The sequence below is a fragment of the Polistes fuscatus genome, unplaced genomic scaffold (genome assembly GCF_010416935.1).
Source record: "Polistes fuscatus isolate 324 unplaced genomic scaffold, CU_Pfus_HIC Scaffold62, whole genome shotgun sequence".
Classification (NCBI taxonomy): Eukaryota; Metazoa; Arthropoda; class Insecta; order Hymenoptera; family Vespidae; genus Polistes; species Polistes fuscatus.
Window position 1 is genome coordinate 108,944 of NW_025113143.1, and position 22,010 is coordinate 130,953.

The 22,010-nt window shown below is 43.0% G+C and overlaps 2 protein-coding genes across 2 annotated transcripts; both read right to left on the reverse strand.

The window, feature by feature from the left end:
• Positions 1-7,979: 7,979 nt before the first annotated feature.
• Positions 7,980-9,584, reverse strand: LOC122523761. Its single transcript, XM_043645647.1, has 3 exons — positions 9,491-9,584; positions 8,730-9,401; positions 7,980-8,653 (listed from the first exon to the last, which is right to left on the reverse strand). Exons 1-3 carry the CDS (start codon positions 9,582-9,584, stop codon positions 7,980-7,982), a joined length of 1,440 nt encoding a protein of 479 aa, XP_043501582.1.
• A 1,376-nt stretch (positions 9,585-10,960) lies between these two features.
• Positions 10,961-12,053, reverse strand: LOC122523762. The gene is made up of 4 exons (XM_043645648.1): positions 11,904-12,053; positions 11,647-11,787; positions 11,336-11,581; positions 10,961-11,263 (listed from the first exon to the last, which is right to left on the reverse strand). The coding sequence occupies exons 1-4, from the start codon at positions 12,051-12,053 to the stop codon at positions 10,961-10,963; spliced, it is 840 nt and encodes a 279-aa protein (XP_043501583.1).
• Between the last annotated feature and the right edge of the window lie 9,957 nt (positions 12,054-22,010).

Below are 22,010 nucleotides of genomic sequence, written 5' to 3' on the forward strand. Positions count from 1 at the left end.
TTTGTCGCTAGTGACATGCTCGTAAAAAAGTTGTCGGTCGTGACACTTCTTCCACAGCCTGTATATTGTTCGACAAGTTTCAGAACAACGTATTCGCTTAGAAGCATTGACGATGGTCGTTGTTTATCTTTCCCCAAGTAAGCAAAACCATTAAACACATACTTGCTAGTAACGTCTGATGCAAGCCAAAATTTGATGCAAAATTTATTCGGTTTATTAGGTATATATTGTATAAACTTGCACCTAGCTTTTGTTGGAAATAATTGTTCGTCAACTGTTATGTTTTGCAAGCTTGATTGTTTTTAATAAACTTGTCCCATATTTTCGAAACTAAGGAAAATTTATTTGTTCGGATGTGTGTACTTCTTTCAGTCCGTTTGTCAAAACGAGTAAATCGTAGAATTTGCTTGAACTTATCTCGAGACATAGTTCTTCTGAAAAATTCGGGACCCCACTTGACTGACCATAAAAAACTTAGTTTTAAATTTTTTGCCTCGTAGGCTTCACGAGCATATAAAATGCCAATAAATGCACGTATTTCCGGCAGTGTAGTTGTCCAATCGTAATCCAAAATTCGGCGGGCTTCTTCTTCTGTGCACTTTTTTATATGTTTGATAATATAATCATTTATTATCAACGAGAATGCACTGACAAGATTATTTTCCATAACGTTTCTTCTTGCGTAGCCTGTTCGCCCTGTCACACCCTTGAAAATGCACGTAGATGGTAGTTTTCCGGAAATACTGCCTTCGTCAAATTTCGACCACACAGTACCATCTGTTTCGGTCTCCTGAGAGGTATTTTCAGTTTCTTCATCTGAACTAATTAGCAACCTACGCCTTTTCCTGGGCACATTGATGACATCTCCATTTTCATTGTTGGTCATCGCCTCTTCATCGCTCTCTTCAGCATCAGATGTCTCACTTTTAATATGATCCAATTCATCTTCAGATGATAGTTCCCATCTCGTTGCATTTGATTCTATATCGGAACACTCTTCACCTATCTCTCTTAGCTTTTATAATAGTTCACTTCTGTTCGACATTTCTTTTATGAACTTAAGGCGCGAAAGAAATCAACTGAACAACGTGTTAGAACGATTGGCAGTGCGTAAAGCAGGCCTGACTAAAGTCGACACGTGCGCAGCCGTATCGAATACAGTATGAGATCATACATTCAGTGATCCTCCTTCCCATTTGAATTACGTTACAGCGCGTTCAAAGGGAACAAAGCGTGGTAATTTAATTTCCGAATGTACTCCCTGTCCAAATGTCGATATATACAAAAAGAGTTAAATATTGCACAATTTATGAAATACAACGAAACTTTCTTGCTCCACTTTTTTGTTTTTCTAAAAATTGGATAAGAACTCAAGTATTGGTCGACCCCTTTCATGTACCGGTTGTAGTCGATAATGCATTTTGGTTTCAAGATTGCATCACCATTTTTATCCTTTTTCCTGGTATCACAAATATCTGCATTATGAATAGTTGATATCATTCTAATGTCCCATTTTTTATTAGTTTTATATGACTGCAGCAATATATTACCCTGACGAGCAAATATGCAATACGCTCGTGCGTATATCTATATTCTGCCGGCATCATTTCATCAGCATTCTGTAAAACATAGTTTGCATCGAAAATTGCCCCTGGAATGCTATTATTCTCGGCAAAGTATCTCCTATAATTAATTGGAGCATTGCCATCTGAAAGAGATAGTACAGTTCTTCTGAGGTTAGAAATTAACAAAGTTTTGGGTTGAGGAACAATATTTCCATCCCGAGTGTTTGAGAAATTACTAGTTTAGAGAGAGATGCGCGAAGAGAAGATCGGAGAGTACTAAGAAAAAGGATAAGAGACGGACGAGATAGGCAATGGACTGTATTATGTTAATTTCTGGTAGAGTTTGTATGTAACGAGATTTATTAAAATTTGTGAACAAAAAAAAATAGAGATAACAAAATTATAATATGAGTTAATAAATAGTAATGGATAGACTACGCCACGTGTACCGGATATCACGCCACGTGTGCCGGAAGTACGTAGTACGAGAAGTCGTTAGAAATGTAATAATAAATTTAATATGAGAATAGATAGAAATAATGAAACGAGTAATACAAGAATGAGAGGTAAGAAAGTATAAAGAGAGGATCAGAATTAGAGATAAAAGGTTAAGAGATTATCTGATATGTCGTTAATGAAAGATAGTATAAAGAGATGATCAGTGAGAAAGACACAACACAAGGATGGCCTAGATGAGAAAAGAAAAAGAGTAAGATGAGATGGAACGGTGAGAGATAAGAATAAAGCGAGATGAAGTCTATGAGATGATGCACAATTCTTTGAGATTTCTAAATGTACGTCCGCACAGATTAGCTTATTAAACGATTCTCTCTGGACCACACGCCACTTTTTCGGTTCGAGTTGAGGAACAGAGCGGAAGTGAAAAAAGGACGATACACCAATTAGCGCGTTCCACGCTAGGAAGAGAGAACAAAAAACCAATAGGAGAATAACACGCAGAGGATGACGTCACAGGGGACCAATGATCTATTTACACGTTAAGTGGCGTGATCCCTTGATCAATAAAAACAATCGATATGTCTTCTTCTCGACGATAACAGACGGCGTCTTAATTATGCTATCCGAGAGGTGCTGTCATCTAGTTTGCGTGGCGCAATTTTCGAACACCGAGTAGTAGCGGTTTTCATGATATTAGGTAAATAAGTGTCACCATCATGCTTAACAACGCTAATTGCGTTGATGATCTTTCTTACTGGTTCTGGAATCAACGTGACACTGCGCTAAATCTGGTGCAATTGTGCATCTTCATCATAACGATAAACGGATCGCGCATTTCGCAGAACTAAATTGTAATCAGCCTGCGTATAGGCCATCTTAACCTTTAAGATTGCCAGAGAAACACGAAACACGAAACACACTATATATTGTCGTCACTTCACACACTTTAACAATAAATAACGAATAATACGTCATAGTCAAACTAAATTCAATGCCACGGGTAGTAATTGGCAGGGTTACAGCCACCTTCATCTGACCATCTTCAATCCTATTCATTGCTACATCAAGTGATGTAAAACCGGCTGCTAAATTTTGTGCAATACGCTCCTGCACTTTTCTGTTCATCTCTAGACCCTGACGCTTCTTGAATTCCACATCTCGTCGTTGTTGATAAGCACTTCGTCCTCTTGATGATTTTGAATTTAAACGTCCTGTAGGGTTGTTAGTTGTTTCAGTTCTTCTGAAACACAAATCCTCATACCCACGCTGAAAATCAGAAGCTCTCTGCCCACTCCTGTGACCTTGATTTGCCATTATCTTCGGTTGGAACACGATAGGAAAATGAATTTCCCAGGTCTGGAACAAGAATCCTGAAAAATCGCGAGCAAATATGCTTTCCATCACTTTCAATTTAACTTTTTTCAAGAATTCTGGTAAACCCCGATGTATTCTAATTGTTCCGCATCATCATCATCATCATCATCATCATCAGCCTATACTGTCCACTGCTGGACAAAAGCTTCTTTCATATTGAGAGGTTTTTAGCCTTAATCTTCCTCGCTGGCTAAAGACGTGTTGGAAGATGGTGTAAGGATGGTGTGTTAGGGAAATTTATAGGTTTAGACAAGGATACTGGATGGGACAATGGATTCCCCCGTATGGTCTTGGGAGATAATCCAAGGCTTGCGTAGGCAGGGTCGCATCCCTGAAGTAGGTCTATCCTCCACCGGGATCGTGTAGGAGTACCTACCCGCTACCTTAATTGTTCCGCATAACCTAATTTTATAAAATTAATTTTTTTGCCAAATTAACACTATTGTATAAATTGTCCATATATACGTGATGCCACTTATTGAAGTAATTTTTCAACAAATCCATTACTGTTTTTTCTATTTTTTGTCCCGTACCGGAATATAATTTGAAGCTCGATATGTTACCGGTAACAGCATCACACGCCATTCGAACAAGTAAACCGTATTTAGTAATTTTGCTTGGATTGTATGCTTTGAAAATGAGTCATCCGCGCCACGGTATCATGCCCTCATCGACGGATATATTCTGTCCTGGATAAAAGTTCTCTTCAAATTTGTCGGAAAAATAATCGAGAAGATATTGCACCTTGTATAACCTGTCAGCGTTTGGAGGCATTTTTTCGTTATCACAAAAATGTAAATATGTCAAGATTTCTCGAAATCTATTGCGGCTCATAGTTTTTGAAAAAATTGGTGTTTCAATAATGGGGTTAGTGGACCAATAGTCGCTAATTATTGCTTTTTCAACTAGCCCCATAAATTACTAATCCAAAAAATTTTTTAGTTGAGATATCGTAACATCACGCCACGTTCCGCATTTTTTCCCTCTTTTAACCTTTTCGCTAGGGACGGATTCTCCGTCGCGTTACTCTCACTGAACAAGCCGCCGTGTCAACGTGTGCACTTGTGGAACGACTACAAGCATCCGTCAGACGCACAATACCGCGGTATTCTACGCAGAGCGGTTGCAGTCGCTCGTAGGTAAGAAATACTTAAAAAATAAGCATAAATAAAAAATTCATGAATAAAATATTTATTTAATAATATAATTTTGTGTGAAAATTTTCGAAGCACGGCTACACACATAGACCTACGTCACACGTTTTACATTGGTAATGTGACTGTCGTGTAACGCCATTCTTTGTAGAGACAACACATTTTTTCAGTCCACTTTGGCGTTTTGTTTTCTGGCTAGTATAAGGTGCTGGGAAGTGTCTTGCAGTAAGCCGCAAAGGATATTTATCCGCAGATTTTGGGTCGCTTTGTCGAACGTCTGGTGTGTAATATTTTCGTAAAATTTCGCGTATCAATTCGAGCTGAAAAGTAGCTATAGGAATATCTTTTCTTTTTTTGTATTTTTATAAACAATACGAATTCCAAACAGCAATATCCAGTAAATGGAAAAAGTACTTTTTGTACCGTTTAACTGTTTTTCTAATGAGTTTAATCGAACTAATACCCATAATAATATAAACCACCAGGCGAAGATGGTCTAGTAATAGAAAGCATAAAAAATGGTGGACAAAACATTATTAAAGCCCTGAAGATTCTATTTAACAAATGTTTACTCGAAGGAATAACACCATCTCAATGGGAAAACGCACGAATTATTATCTTACATAAAAAAGGAGATAATACAGATCTTGAAAATTATAGACCGATCAGCCTATTAAGTCACATCTACAAATTGTACACGAAGATTTTAACTACACGTTTAACAAAAAACTCGAATTTTTCCTTTCAAAAGAACAAGCAGGATTTAGAACAAATATGGAACAAACGACCACCTTCTCACAATAAAACTCTTATCGAACGGTGCATGGAATACAATAAGCCGCTAATGCTGATTTTCGTAGATTTTAAAAAGGCATTTGACACAATAGACCAACAGATACTATTAGAAGCACTTGCCGAATACCGTATAGACCATCGATACTCTACAGCTATTAGATATATATCAAGACAGCAACAGCAAATGTAAAACTATCCAACGAACAATACACAAATAAATTTAAAATCGAGAGAGGACTTAGGCAGGCGATGCGCTCTCCCCTAAACTATTCGTCACTTTGTTACAGAGCATGTTAAACAAAATAAATTGGGACAACATAGGAATTAACATTGACGGAGAGAAATTAAACCACCTATGCTTCGCCGATGACATCGTCTTAATAACAAACAACATGCCAGAAGCACAGACTATGATGCAAAACCTTTATGAGGCGGCAGGAAGAGTAGGGCTAGAAATAAATATTCAAAAACCCAATATATGACTAATCTGATTTTGAGTGATTCCATCAAAATTAACAACAGTAACATAGAACAAGTAGGTTTATACAAATACCTGGGACACGAGATAAGTATTGGAAGAGACGTCAAACACACAAAATAAAGCGTAGAATAGGTTTAACCTGGGCAGCTATGGAAAATTAAGAACAGTTTTCTGATCTAATCTTCCAAGGTGTTTAAAAAGGAAGGTATTTAACCAGTGCGTTCACCCAGTTTGAACATACGGCTCAGAGACATTAACAATGACCAATAACAACATTCAGAAAATACAAGTTATGCAACGTAAGATGGAGAGATCAATGCTTGGAATTACCCTCCGAGATAGAATCCCAAATAGAACCATCAGACACAACACAGGACTAACATGGGGACCTTACACTTAGTCCGACACGGATTTTAAAGAGCTTTGGTATATTAGTAGTATACTTTAAGGTTGTTATCGTGGTAAAGTATTTTGTCCTAACGCTCAAACATTTTTGAGAAAAAAGCTTTTGAAGTTTTGGTTTTTGTTGTGTAAATGTTTATATTATCTTGATTTCGATAGTGCATTTAGTGGCGGGCTAGCGTCAGTAGTATCATTCTCGCTTCTCGCGCCGTTAGGCAGTGTTCGATCCTTCATGGGGGTAGTCTTTTTTAATAATTTTTTTCTGTCTGTTTTCAAATTATTCTTTCATATTTTTTAATTTTTAAATATATACAGGAAAGAAAAAATTATTTATTACAAAAAAATTAGAAATAATAAATTTATTCACATCTTTCGAAAATAATAAAAGAAAAGTTAATCCTTGAATTACAGTTAATATTTTTATTTTTTAACAGGTATATAAAAATAGATACATCTACAATATACTAACAAATAACAATTGCATACATTCTAATCATTAAAAATTTCATGTATAATTTTTTTATATCTATGGTTTTAACATTTATTGTACATTTATTATTATTTATTAAACGCAGGTTCCAGAGTTATAGTTCTCGTAAAAGCATTCAAAACAATAAATTTTTTCACATCTCGCGCAATTAATAAAAGATGACTTGTTACATGAACAACGATTTTTTAAAAGATTTGTTGAAAAACAAACCTGATTAACATTTAAAAATATTTCTCTTTCATTTGGTTTTAATAATTATAAAGCGTATCATGCATATCGAATCATTTTATGAAAAATTTTTGATGACAATTGATGATGGACTATTGATTGTATCTTGATACAATTTTCACGAGAGATAAATCTTCATTTATTTATTTTCATATACCTGTTAAAAAATAAAATGTTACCTGTAATTCAAGGATAAACTTTTCTTTTATTATTTACGCAAAATGTGAAAAAATTTATTATTTTTAATATTTTTGTAATAAATAATTTTTTCTTTCCTATATATATTTAAAAATTAAAAGATATGAAAAAATAATTTTAAAATAGACAAAAAAAAATTATTAAAAAAAACTTCCTCCATGAAGGATCGAACACTGACTAACGGCGCGAGAAGCGAGAACGATACTACTGACGCTAGCCCGCCACTAAATGCACTATCGAAATCAAGATAATATAAACATGTATACAACAAAAACCAAAACTTCAAAAGCTTTTTTTCAAAAATGGTTGAGCGTTAGGACAAAATACTTTACCACGATAACAACCTCAAAGTATACTACTGTTGCGGAAATAAAATAAAAAATGAAGAATGAGATGAACGCCGAGCACTTTACAATCGCTGTGGTTTGATTTTAAATAATTCCGTTACAAAACATATGGTTGTCACGTCTTACCGTAAGTGAGTCGGAAAAGAAGTCGGTTTAGTAGATTGAGAAGGCTTAAGAGACGTCTTGGATTATATTAATCCCGTAAGCAAGACTTTTAGAGATTGCATTAATCACTTGAGTTGTCAGAGAAACGGAACGAGCTCGACAATGAGCAAACTGAGATGACTTTTTTGAGAGCACGTCATAACCGTTTGAGAATTTCAACTGTAAAGGCTACCGGAAAAGCCGGCGTTACGATGAGTTTTCAATAGTTGCTGGGAAAAGAGGCGTGTCTTCATCACGCGACAACTGTCGCGTGGCGCCGTTCAGTTGGAATGCTTATTCCCAAACATTCCGCCCGCCATCAGCAACTGGGTTGATGATGAGTTAAGCGTCCTCTTGTTGAGTCACCGGCAGCACGGCGAGCTTGGCGATCGGCCGGGTGAGCGTGGTGGTTGCCGTTTTGAGAGACACCACCCTGGTGAGTCCATTTTTCCCTGGCAACAGCTTGAGTACTCTTGTCATGGGCCATTTTCCTGGAGGCAGCCGCTCATTAGTGAGCAGAACTAGAGAGCCGACCTGTATATTATTGTGCCTCAACTTCGAGATAGCTTGCAATCGCTGCAAGTATTGAGTGGACCACAAGCGCCAGAACTGCTGCATTTGCTGTTGGATGAATTGCCATCGGGACAGCCGATTGCCCGAGACGTCTAGAAGTGAGTGTTCGGGGAGCGCATTGAGAGCTGTCCCAATGAGAAAATGACCTGGGGTGAGCACTGTCGTGTCCTCTGGGTCATCGCTGAGCGGTTCGAGAGGTCGTGAGTTGAGAATGGCTTCTATTTGAGTTAGGAGCGTGGATGCTTCCTCGTAAGTGAGTAACGTATCTCCGACCATGCGCTCGACGTGGAACTTCAATGATTTGACTGCTGCTTCCCACTTACCACCCATGTGGGGCGCGGCTGGTGGGTTAATGTGCCACTGTGTGTTGTCTTGCGCCAGTAGTACGGAGAACTTGAGATGTTCAGGTGAGCTGGCAGCGAAGCAGCGCTTGAGTTGTACATCTGCGCCCAAAAAATTGGTTCCGCAGTCGGAATAGAGTGCGGATGGGGTCCGCGTCTTCAGGTGAATCTTCGGTACGTTGAGATGAACCCTTCAGAGGTGTAGTCGGAGACCCCTTTAAGGTTAGTAGTCGATGTTGTGAACAAACAAACACGCAGATCCATCCTTTGTAAGTTTTTGCCCCGCGGCCTCGCCATGTTTTGAGCGTGAGTGGTCCAGCGTAGTCGATGCCCGTGTGTGAGAAGGGGCGTGATGGTATGACACGCGCCAGAGGTAGTTGCTTCATTAGCTGCTGGGCGCAGATCCCCTTGTGGCGAGCGCACATCACACACCTGAGGATATGAGATTTGACTAGAGCTCGACCGCCGACGATCCAATAGAGCTGTCTGATAAACGCTAGAGTCGACTGAGTTCCTCTATGCATCGTCTGCTTGTGAGAGTGAGCGATAATGAGCTCTGAGAATCTTGAAGTCCGAGGAATTATTGCAGGATGTTTCGTGTCATATGAGAGTTCTGATCTTCTGAGACGACCGCCTACACTTAGCACACCTTCATTGTGATGAGGCGGTGAGTTGGCTGAGTGGGTTAGAGCTTGCCAGGTGAGATTGTGTTCTGAGCAGAGCGAGTTCATCCTGGAAGTATGCTGCCTGAGTTGCCTTGACCCAAAAGAGTCGCGAGTCTTCCAAATCGGCAGATGAGAAGATAATTGCTGGAGTTGAGTCAATCCTCTGTGAGAGTCTCTTGATTGCTCTGCGACAGAGTGAGGTGATCCTGAGCAACTTGTTGAGCGTCGAGACCTTGTAAATGAGGTCCCAGTGATATTCAGGAATAGACCGTACTGTGTGATGTGCAACACTTGCTCGAGTTTCCTGAGCACATATCATCCGGGGCTTCATCAGGTTGAGCAGACCATGAGTCTTCTGATTGAGTCATCCATGGTTGTCCTGTCCACCATAGTGAGTGTTCTTCAAGCTGATTTGTGGTTATTCCACGTGATTAACAGTCAGCTGGGTTTGAGATGCCTTATACATGCCTCCAATGAGCAGTCTCCGTGAGTTCCTGTATCTTGATTACGCGGTTGCGCACGTAATCCTTCCATCTTGATGGATGAGCCTTGATCCATTTGAGTGTCACTTGAAAGTCCGTCTACAAATGTATGTTTGTAATAGTCATGTTTAAAGTAGCGTAAACATGTTTGATTAGCATGGAGAGTAGCAGCGCTGCTGAGAGCTCTAACCTCGGGATGGTTAGCCGTTTGAGTGGAGCAACCTTTGTTTTTGAGCAGACGAGTGAGACGTTGGTGCCAGTGGACGGTGAGTTGACGATCAAATACACAACGGCTCCCATTGCGAGCTAAGATGCATCAGCGAAACCGTGCAGTTCAACCGTTGAATGAGCAAACGTGTTGAACCACCGCGGGATGGAGAGTCTGGCCAGACTAGTGAGATCCTGTCTGATGCTGAGTTATTAAGTTGTGAGTGGTTCTGGGAGTACGTCGTCCCAGTTGAGAGTATGCAACCAAAGAGATAGAAGAAACAATCTGATGACAACTGTAGACAAGAATCCCAATGGATTAAATATTTGTGCTAATTCAGATAAGACGAGGCGTTTTGAGAATCTGTTGAGATGAGTTGGTGAGATGGCTGAAAAGTTGAAAGTATCTTCCTGAGATGACCATCGTATTCCCAGGATTTTGGTGTCGCAACCGTCAAATGAGATGTCTGAGTCATTGCCACTTTCAGAAGGGAGATTTGCCAATAGCAGGCTAGATGTGGAATGTCACTTAGCTAGTGGGAAGCCGCCCGCGTGGCACAGCCGTATGAGTTTATGAGCAGTCTGAATCAGTTCTCCTACTGAATCTGCTGCTCCCAAAATATCATCGACGTATCGACCGTGAGTGATTGATTCCAATGCGAGTGGGTAACTTGAACCTTCATCTTCCACTAGTTAAAGCAAAGTTCTTACTGCCAAGAACGGAGCTGACTTGGTTCCATATGTAAACGTGGTGAGTTGGAAGTGAGATTCCTTGAGCTACTCGTCTACCCACAATATTCGTTGGAGATCCCAATCGTCTGAGTGTATCTTGATCGGTCGATACATCTTCGTGATAACCGTGGCGAACAGATATTTACGGCGACGTATCCAGATAACAGGTCGAAGAGATTGAGCATCAAATTTGGACCAGCGTGCATGAGATCATTGAGAGAGTAATCCGTGGAGGTTGTGCTTGAGCCGTTGAAGACCACTCGGAGCTTAGTTGTTGAGCTGTCTTGCTTGAGAACTCTGTGATGCGGCAGATAGTAGTGTGGTCATCTTGCTGTTGAGTTGTCTACGAGTTTGGTCATGTGACCAGCCTCCTCGTAGTGTCTCATGAACTGCATGTACCGTTGCTGGTACTGATGATCTCTGCGAAACCGGGTGAGTGTTCGTTGTAAACAGGCGTGAGCAGTGTGTTGAGAGTCGCCCAAGAGCTTCGGAGAAGAGTTGAAAGGTATCCTGACCATGTAACGCTTTGTCAGGTCTCTCGCATGAGTCGTCTTGAAGTAGTTTTCACAGTCCAGCTCTTCAGGTGTGAGTTGACCGTCGTTTACCGTTGGAACCTCCTCTTGAACCTAAAATTTGGAGAGTAGATCTTGCAAGCAGGAGTTCGTCGGTTGTGAGATGCCATGATGAGTTTTCCTTGCCAGCGTGACCGGTGCACGAGTTGAACCGATGACTAGCCACCTGAAGATGGACAGTTGAGCAATGGGGTCGCTAGGTGAATGCCGAATAATGTTAGGCCTGATGAGGTGTCCGTAAAAGTCGGCCTCAATAATCACGTCTACAACTCTTGGAGTGAGAAACTCTGGGTCAGCGAGATTTAAGCCTCTCAAGTGAGGCCATTCAGGCTCGTGAGATATCTCGCCAGACGACAGGATGCTTGTGACCGTCTTTAGCACATGAGCCGTTATTCTCACCGAGAGTGGTCTTTGCCTGGAGTGAAGGTGATGGTTACCACACCGCTGCTCTGAGATGTCTTTTTGCCTCCATCTCCATAAACGTCCAGCGTTGAGTGTCGCCGCTCAAGATGCAGTTGTCTGGTGAGATCTTCGCTTACGAATGAGATTTCTGACTCGGGGTCAATGAGCGCGCGTACCTGAGATGACGAGGTTGGTGAGCAGACTGTGACTATTGCGTTTGCCAACAACGTGAGATAACTATGCTGCTTGAATGGGCATGTCGGTGTGGGATCGTAAACACCGACGATCTGACCTGTTCTTCATGCGGTTGAGGGCTTGGCATCTTGGCATTATCACCGGAGGCCGCTGGTATTCCTGCCTGATTGATCAGCTGTCTCATGATCCCTTGGAGCTGTCTGAGTGACGTCTGGGTTTGTGGCGAAGAGGCTGGAGATACTGGCATCATGGAGCATGGTGTGTTGCATGCTATTGATGTTCCTACAATGCTGCGGCTGTTACAATTTCTGAGGTTGTCCTGCCTAGGCAATTGCAGCACAGACTCGCTTCTTCGCAACCCTTAACCGCTGACTGAGTAAATAGTCGCAAACTTCGGACACACTACGATGAAGTGATCCTGTCAACAACAATCGCATGGATACATTGAGCGGAACTGAGTTTACTGAGTAGACTGAGCTGACTCTTGAGACGTCTGAGTGACCGGCTTAGGAGAGTAGGCTCGGAACTGTTGAGATGCCTGATGGACAACGACGCGCTTGGGCACTGGTGTCTTTGACGTGTTGAGCTGAGCTGTCGTATGGATCGCGTTCTCCTCTATGTTCTCTAGCGTGCGAGCTCGAGCCAAGAGAAATTCAGTGAGCTGACTAAGTGATGGGAACTCATCGGAAGATGTTAGTGATGTTTCCCATCTCTCGCGCGTGTCTCGGTCGAGCAGCCCACTGGCGAGCGTCGCTAAGAGACACTCATCAGTGTTGGCATGCTTGAGTGCCTGAGTCGTCTCGTTGATTATATTGAGCAACTTCGTGAGTGAGCTGCCTGCCGCTTTTGCATGGTTTCAGGTTGAGCAGTCTTTCGAGTTGGGCTTTAATTATGAACCGCTTGTTTCGAACCGGTTATTGAGCAGTGACCATGCTGCGGCGTAGGATGAGCTGTCTGGCGTGAGATTTAGGATGAGCTCTGATGCTTCACCCAGCATTGCGGCCATAAGATACTGGAATTTCTCGAGGTCGCTGAGATCTGAGCGACTCCCGTGACCGAGACGAACATGGCCTTAAATCTGGCCATTTCCGGATGACTCCGCTGAACGTAGGTACAGTCAGTTCAGGAAGACGTTAGCGTGTCCGTGTGCTACCTGCTGCCGCAGCGGCTGGCTAAGTAGTCTTGATGAGTTGATCTTGGAGCCGTCCTAGTGTGCGCTTAACCTTAATCACTAGCTTTTTTTTTGAGATTGACACTTGAGCTAAAATAGGAGTGATTTAATTGAGCTGGGGGTTAGTGAGAACAACCATGAATGCTCTTTTTGAAAAGCCTGGTGCATTTCATGAGCTGATCTAGCATCATGGTCACTTCGGTCAAAGCAAGGTCAGCTGCTGGCTCGGTGGCTTGGCTCAGCATATCTTCTATCGGCTAACGAGCTCATTCTGAGCCTGCACCCGTAAACAGAGCTCACTACTGAGCTTTGACGGCGACTGACTTCGAGTCACCGCCCCTTGAGCTGCTGATGTACTGAGCAGATCTTATGTTTGAGTCTGCGACCCTGTGAGGGACGATATCGACTCAACTGACCCCTTGGGGGTTGCATTCTTGTCGCGCGTGACAGGCATGATCAAGATGATGAGTCTTTCTTATGAGCGGTCTAACAGGTAAACAAGCCGAATAGTACACTACAAACGAGAGAGCGAGAAAGACGGCACTAAACGCACTTCACACTATTTCGTATAATTAGCAATTGTAAGAATGCACGATCCAGCTCGAAGGACCAAATGTTGCGGAAATAAGATATAAAATGAAGGATGAGATTGTTTGTAGAATATAAGACTGGAAGCAATTCGATATTAATGTCGTGAGTTCGATTAATTCGACGCATGAATGAGTGAGATAGAAGGATAGATAAATCAATCAACACAATTTTACGCGGTATGAAACACTTGCTTCAACATAAAAACTCTCACGAAGTTGAGGAAAAGCCAGGGCAAGCTGTGACTTTATTTAATCATATAATACAGTAAATAGTACCCTCTTATTTCTTCGTAGACTAGAGAACACTCTTACCTTCGTTCCACTACAAATATGTAAATTATCGTCGCCTACTTAGATGCGTTATCGGGTCTTCAAAACACGTTAATCTCGCTACCAACACCTTCCACGTTGGGTAGCCTTTTCCTCCACAAATTTATCCTCGGCAGGTCGACTGGTAATACTGTAAATAGGCACCGTGACTGTCGGTGACAAGCGTAGTTGTGCCTTTGCACAACTCCTTCAAAGCGGATTAAAACAGTGCGGTCGTGTGCTTGCTGACCCCATCGAACTTGACAACGAGCGCGGTTGAGTCTATGCAAAACCCCTTCAACTTGGCCAAGTACGCGGTTGTGTCTACACACAACCCCCTCCAAACTTATTATAGTAAAAAACTCGGTTGCGCTATGCCCAACCCTTTCAAACTTACCAGTCGACAGCTCGAAAGCACACCACAAGAAACAGCTCTTATTTCAAAGAAACCAATATGGCGCCACTGTACCTTATCAGCAAACGAATAGTCCTTTTCAATATCCAGAATCGGTCTGTCTCTTGCGCTCTCGAGCCAGGGCCTACGCACCCATCTCCCCTCCCCAAGACCCACGCGCATGTACCTTGCCGGCTAAAGGCGGTCCTACATGTATGTCTAATGCCCCTTGAGCGCCCTCAGGACTCAACTAAAGCACTCGTGACCCATCCTAACTGGGCTGTAATACCGACCAATCTAAGGTCACGACGCCTCGCTATCTAACCTATTCGGGGCGTTATACAAATCGGTCAAATGCCCTAATTTCACCGAACATCCCGCCCGCCTTCGTCAAACTGACGAACCATAACTAGCTTTTCTCCATTGAGTATCTTACGGGTGAGTATTTCTGTTACTTTGCATAAGGACTATTTTGAGGGGGTTATCGGTCGTCGCGCACTAACACAAGCTGACCTACTGTGGAGTTCTCGTAAGGATCCGTCCATTTTTCTCGACATTGCAAGTGCACCAAACACTCGCTTGACCAACGTTTCCAGAAATTATTTCTATTGCGTTGAAGAAGTTGAAATCTACTTAACCGTTTTTCAGGCAATTTTGGTAAATCGGCATCCTGAATCAAAATAGAAGCTCCCTCATTAAGAAAATGAGAAGGAGTGAGCGCCCGCAGATCGTCGGTATCCGAGCTTAGCGGCCATAGAGGACGAGAATTGAGACAAGCTTCGATTTCCACGAGAGCTCTGGATAACTCCTCAAGGGTGAGCGTATGCTCCCCTATGACTCTCTTTAAATGGTGCTTTACTGATTTGACTCCAGCTTCCCACAACCCACCATAATGTGGAGCACTGGGTGGGATGAACTTCCAGTTCGTTCCATCGTTGGCAAGAAGAGATGCCACTTTCTGATAAAACTCCGAAGCATGGTTGAACATAATCCTAAGCTCTTTATCAGCCCCTTGGAAATTAGTAGCATTGTCGCTATAAAGAGTCTGACAAATACCTCGTCTATCTACAAATCGACGATACGCGGCTATGAAGGACTCAGAGGTTAAGTCACTAACCAGCTCGAGGTGAATAGCTCGAGTAGCAAAACAGACGAACCGAGCAATGTAACCCTTACTGGAGCGATTTCCGCGTCCCTTTGACATACGCACTTGTACCGGACCTGCATAATCGAGACCGGAATTCGCGAAAGCCCTACTTCCTACCACTCGATCCACTGAGAGCTCACCCATAAGCTGATGGGCTAACTGAGGCCTAGCTCGTTGACAAGGTATACAAGCTCGAATAGCCGATTTAACTAGTCGATTTCTGCTTAATATTCAAGTTGGACATCAGATAACTCAGGTCAAGGATGGACCTCCATGGAGACACTGGTGGTGTGCGTGTCGCACAAACAATTACTAAGGTATGAATTCTGAGGCAAAATTGGCGGGTGTTCCCGATCGAAAGCTAAGTAAGAACTGGCCAAACGACCTCTACTTGTAATAGACCGTCATCCTCATTCAAGAAGGTATTTAACTTAGTAAGGCGATTGCCTTTCGGCAATCTCTTGCCAACCGTCAGGATTCCTATTTCCATCGCGAGCGCTGTGGCCTGAACTAGACGAATGACCATCACTCGAGCGTCAGATATCTCAACACTGGTAATAAAATGAGGTGAAGAACTTGTATCTATCGGTTGACGATTTCGTACCCGGAGAATTGGGCGCCTGCAGTATGCAACAAATCTTAGAAGTTTAGTTAAGGAAGAGAATCGAGTCAGGATCTCGGGCTCATTTAAGCTATGACGGATATGGTGCACTCGAACGGCTTCGAGGAGGACATGGAAAGCCATGCCGGGCCCTGCCACCAAAGAGCGCTCTTAGCTAACTCTTCCGGTAGAACACTTCGCGATGCCAAATCGGCAGGATTTTCCTTAGTCGGAACATGGGACAACGTTGCTAAAGGCAGTTGAGTCTGAATAAGCGAAACGCGATTGGCGACAAAGGTTTCCCAATGGCACGGATGCTTACGAAGCCAAGTAAGCACGATCTGACTATCTGACCAGGCAAATTTGGACATCTCTGAAGATAGTCCAGGCTAGTTAGATGAAGAATAAGCTTAACAAGAAGAGCCGCTTCGCAAAGTTCAAGATCAGGAATACTCACTGTCTTAACAGGAGCTACCTTTGATTTAGAAGCTAACAACGACACGCGAAACTTCCCATGACCCTCGTCAAAATGCAATATACTGCTGCGGCGTACGCACGCGAAGAGGCATCCGCGAAACCGTGTATCTGGCAAGATGATTCCTCGGTACTCCCTAGCCACCTTCTTACGGATAAATCCGGTAATGTAACTAACCCTTGACAATACCTATACCAACGTTTACGGATTTCCGACGGTAATGGCGCGTCCCAATCACATTTCAACAACCACATGTCCTGCATAAATATCTTGCCGACAACGGTAACAGGTTAAAGCCATCCCAAGGGGTCGAATAAACGCGCGATATTTGATAAAACAGATCTTCTTGTATGGGGGGCAGCCATGTCAGCCATACTAGCAGCATCGAACCTAAATTCGTCCTGGTCCGGAACCCAGCGCACGCATAGTATTTTAAACGTTCGATCATTCTCGATCGAACTCCGCGACCTGTCTTACTGAATCTGGAAGTACTTCTGGATAATTCGCAGCCTACTTATCTAGCTGGATACCAGCAGAAACTAATAGCTCAACAAATTCAATCCTTTTTCTAATCACCGTCGGTATGTCGTCTGCGCCGGCAAAAATATCGTCGACCTACATCTCTGATTGCAAGCAACGGGCTCCGAGCGGGAACCGCAAACCTTCATTCTGAACCAGCTGCGAGAGGGTGCGAATGGCCAGGTAGGGAGCGCAAGCTGTGTCATAAGTGATCGTATTTATTCCACCGATTCCAATGAAGCGTCGGGGATCAGATAATCCTTTGGTAATCCTGATGCTCCGCCACTACCCGAATCTTTCCAAACTCTCAACAATATGCGCAATGAAAGCAATACTAGTACCTGCGTCAATTGAGTAAAATTAGTGAGAGATCATTTTGCAACGGGAACTTGTTAGTATAAAAGAAATTAAAGAATGACTGTCTCTCGTACGCCGAGACGCGTCAGATACCACCCTTAGGTTCCCCTTGAATTATTCTGCTGCACTACTGCATGATGAGGTAAATTCTAGGCCTCCTGACGTGGGATCTCTGACTTCGAACCTCGCAACCTAGGATTCAACTTCTCTTACGTCTCCATGAATTCACCACACGCCTGAGCCAATTTCGAATCCCGTGCGAGCCTACAATGTAACTACAAGAGAAGAGAAGAGCGATTCGCTTCGTCTCTGCTGCGACTGGACGGAGATCCTGCTTCAGCGATAGCTGTCCCACTTATCGACCTATCTGGTTCCTCTGATGCGTCTCCTGGACGGTTCTCTCGAATCTCTTATCTTCTGACATTACCCGCTTAGGTGCGGCTGAAACATCTCCTTGTTCCAAAAATCGCTGCAACTTTCATTCACCTCCTTCTGAGGAGAGCCGGGCAGCACCTACAATAGAGAATTAGTCGCACTCACTCCGCCCGCCGTGCAGCTCCGGCATCCACTAATACGGAGATGAATCGTTGAAACGCCGTGTCCTGAGCGTCAAGCTGCGATGACGAAAGTTCCTCAAACCTAGTTGAAGTAATCGGCCGTAGACATCGTCTCTAAATTAAATCGATCCGCTTCTAGATGGCGAACTCTAAATTGGCTACTCAAAGGACGTAAATAATTCCCCTGCTGAATTAAAGCGAAATTCTTTGCTGGAATAATTCGGCCGTTCATCTGTAACGCCTTAAATACCGTAGCTAACGCGTCAATTCCCGACTGGATCATGTCAACATCAAGAGACATCAAACTCACTTAAAGCGCGCGAAGGCATGGTGGATAACGTCAAAGGAAGAAACCAAAGTCTCAATTTACCACAGTCACTGATCGGAGGCGAGATAGACAGAGAAACGCGCGTGCAAGAAAGACAGTTGTTTTTGAGCGTAACCAGGGGACCGCAACGATGCAACATCCCCTCTACACCACAGCTTTTCTGTTATCCCCACTATACTCGTCAGCGCCCCCGCTTAACATACAACCGCCCCAACCAAAGTCCCAAACCGGGTGGGGGAAACGATGCGGACGGAAGTGAAGTGCTAACGCGTAGCACGTGCTTAAATTCGAAACATATCACGCGTTTCCGGTACGCAACGGACAGTGACGCCATTTTCACACAAAACCACACGCCCAGCGTGACAAAGAACAAAAAGAAAAAAGGCACAATCGCCTTCCGAATATACTGATTTATCAATCCAACCTATCACTCATTCCTCACCCGAGGCACCAATATGTTTGTAGAATATAAGACTGGAAGCAATTCGATATTAATGTCATGAGTTGGTTAATTCGACGCATGAATGAGTGAGATAAGAAGGATAGATAAATCAATCAACACAATTTGAAACACTTGCTTCAACATAAAAACTCTCACGAAGTTGAGGGAAAAGCCAGGGCAAGCTGTGACTTTATTTAATCATATAATACAGTAAATAGTACCCTCTTATTTCTTCGTAGACTAGAGAACACTCTTACCTTCGTCTCCACTACAAATATGTAACTTATCGTCGCCTACTTAGATGCGTTATCGGGTCTTCAAAACACGTTAATCTCGCTACCAACACCTTCCACGTGGGTAGCCTTTCCTCCACAAATTATCCTCGGCAGGTCGACTGGTAAATACTGTAAATAGGCACCGTGACTGTCGGTGACAAGCGTAGTTGTGCCTTTGCACAACTCCTTCAAGCGGATTAAAACAGTGCGGTCGGTGCTTGCATGACCCCATCGAAACTTGACAACGAGCGCGGTTGAGTCTATGCAAAACCCCTTCAACTTGGCCAAGTACGCGGTTGTGTCTACACACAACCCCCTCCAACTTATTATAGTAAAAACTCGGTTGCGGCTATGCCCAACCCTTTCAAACTTACCAGTCGACAGCTCGAAAGCACACCACAAGAAACAGCTCTTATTTCAAAGAAACCAATATGGCGCCACTGTACCTTATCAGCAAACGAAATAGTCCTTTTCAATATCCAGAATCGGTCTGTCTCTTGCGCTCTCGAGCCAGGGCCTACGCACCCATCTCCCCTCCCCAAGACCCACGCGCATGTACCTTGCCGGCTAAAGGCGGTCCTACATGTATGTCTAATGCCCCTTGAGCGCCCTCAGGACTCAACTAAAGCACTCGTGACCCATCCTAACTGGGCTGTAATACCTACCAATCTAAGGTCACGACGCCGCCGCTACCTAACTGATTTCACGCGCAATACAAACGGTCAAGCACCTTAATTTCACTGAACAGAGATGAACGTCGAGCACTTTACAATTGCTGTAGTATGATTTTAAATAATTCCGTTACAAAACAGGTGGTTGTCACGTGTTACCGTAAGTGAGTCGGATAAGAAGTCGGTTTAGTAGATTGAGAAGGCTTAAGAGACGTCTTGGATTATATTAATCCCGTGAGTAAGACTTTTAAGATTGTATTAATCACTTGAGTGGTCAGAGAAACGGAACGAGCTCGACAAGGAGCAAACTGAGATGACTGTTTTGAGAGCACGTCATAACCGCTTGAGAATTTCAACTGTAAAGGCTGCCGGAAAAGCCGGCGTTACGATGAGTCTTCAATAGTTGCTGGGAAAAGAGGCGTGTCTTCATCACGCGACAACTGTCGCGTGGCGCTGTTCGATTGGAATGCTTATTCCCAAACAACTATTAATATACCAAAGCTCGTTAAAATCAGTGTCGGACTAAGTGTAAGGTCCCCATGTAAGAGATGCTGTTGAGACATTCTGCGTATGAAGTGGAACTTGGTGGGCTATGTAGCCAGAGTAACCGATGGTCGATAGACGAAAAAAATATTACAGTGGAGACCAAGAGTAGAAGCATACAGAAACAGAGGACGCCCACCATCCCGATGGAGTGACTACATAAGGAGACTCGCAAGAAACTGGATGCTGATGGCACAGGACTGGAAGGAGTAGCAAAATATGAAAGAGGCTTTTGTCCAGCCGTGGACAGTATAGGCTGATGATGATGATGATGAAGATGTTTCTTTGTCGCTATATCTTGGCACGCGTCGACGTCTCGACACGTCCAGATGATCTCATTCACTCGCTTGCGTAGGATACGCAACATACCGCCCCCCTTAAACGGGCACCGTTCAAAAAACGCTGCACACACACGTACATATAAATTATCAAATATACATTCAAATAAATACATCAATTAACAAATATTACAATGTACTAAACATAAATATAATTACTGCTACTAAATCTCAATTTCTTTTTTTTATGCATCGTACAGCAAAGGAGAAAGACGTTTACTACCGCGTTTTAAAAGACCGTTGGCGGTTTCACAGTTACCACGCGTGCTATACCGTCGGAACCCTTATGCACTTCCGTAACGCGTCTTAAAGGCTATTTAAGAGGTGGAGAATTATCTTTGCGGAGAATGACTAAAGTACCCGGGCTTATGTCGTCGGTATTGCCTCTGTGCCACTTTTTTCTAATTGTCTGTTCATTTAAATATTCCTTATTCCACCGATTCCAAAAATGTTGTTTCATCTGCTGGACATGTTTCCATTGTGATAGACGCCCAGATGGTATATCCCGATAATCATCCTCTGGCAAACTCGTAAATGAGTCATCAATTAAAAATGACCAGGTGTAAGAGCACGAAGATCATTTGGATCATTAGACAGAGACCCAGGACGGGATTTAAGGATTGCCTCTATTTCTAGAACATGGTTAATAACGCTTCGTATCCTAATAAAGTATCGCCGACAATTCGTACTAAATGGTGTTTAAATGATTTTACCGCCGCTTTCCACAGACCTCCGAAATGAGGGGAGCATGGTGGGATGAAATGCCATTTTATTCCTTCGTTTGCTAAACTTCGCGATACGCGAGCCTCTAATTCGTTCGCGGAACCTACAAAATTTTTCGCATTGTCAGAATATATGTCCGAATATTTACCACGGCGTGCCATAAATCTACGTAAGGCTGCTAAAAAGGCCTCAGTTGTTAAATCGCTCGAGTTCTAGATGTACGGCCTTAGTGCTAAAACAAACGAATACTGCTACGTATATCTTAATGCGACCACGATTCCGATGTTGCTTTTCCTTTTAAATAACGGTCCACAAAATCTACGCCGTATGGAGAAATGGACGATATTGTAATAGACGATTCGCTGGATATTGAGGCGTGGTGGGTTTTAACCGCCGACAAATGATACATTTATAAATTACTCTTTTTACGATACTTCGCCCGTTTATTGGCAAAAACGATTCGCGAATAGCATTCAATGTGGCTTGCGTACCACCGTGACCTATCTGAAAATGTTTTTCACGTATTATCGCGTTTGTAATCGCATGATCCTTGGGCAGCAGTGCCGGATGTCTTCGTTCATATGGCAAATTACTTTTGGCTAATCTACCTCCTACACTTATTATTCCCAGACTATCAATAAAGGGTTAAGTACGAAAACGACGCGCAAACCTCTTTCTTAGATTTGATACGTTTGATGATCTCGGAGAATGCTTCCTTTTGCACATATTTAATAGCAATTGCTTCTGCGTCCTTTAACTCGTCT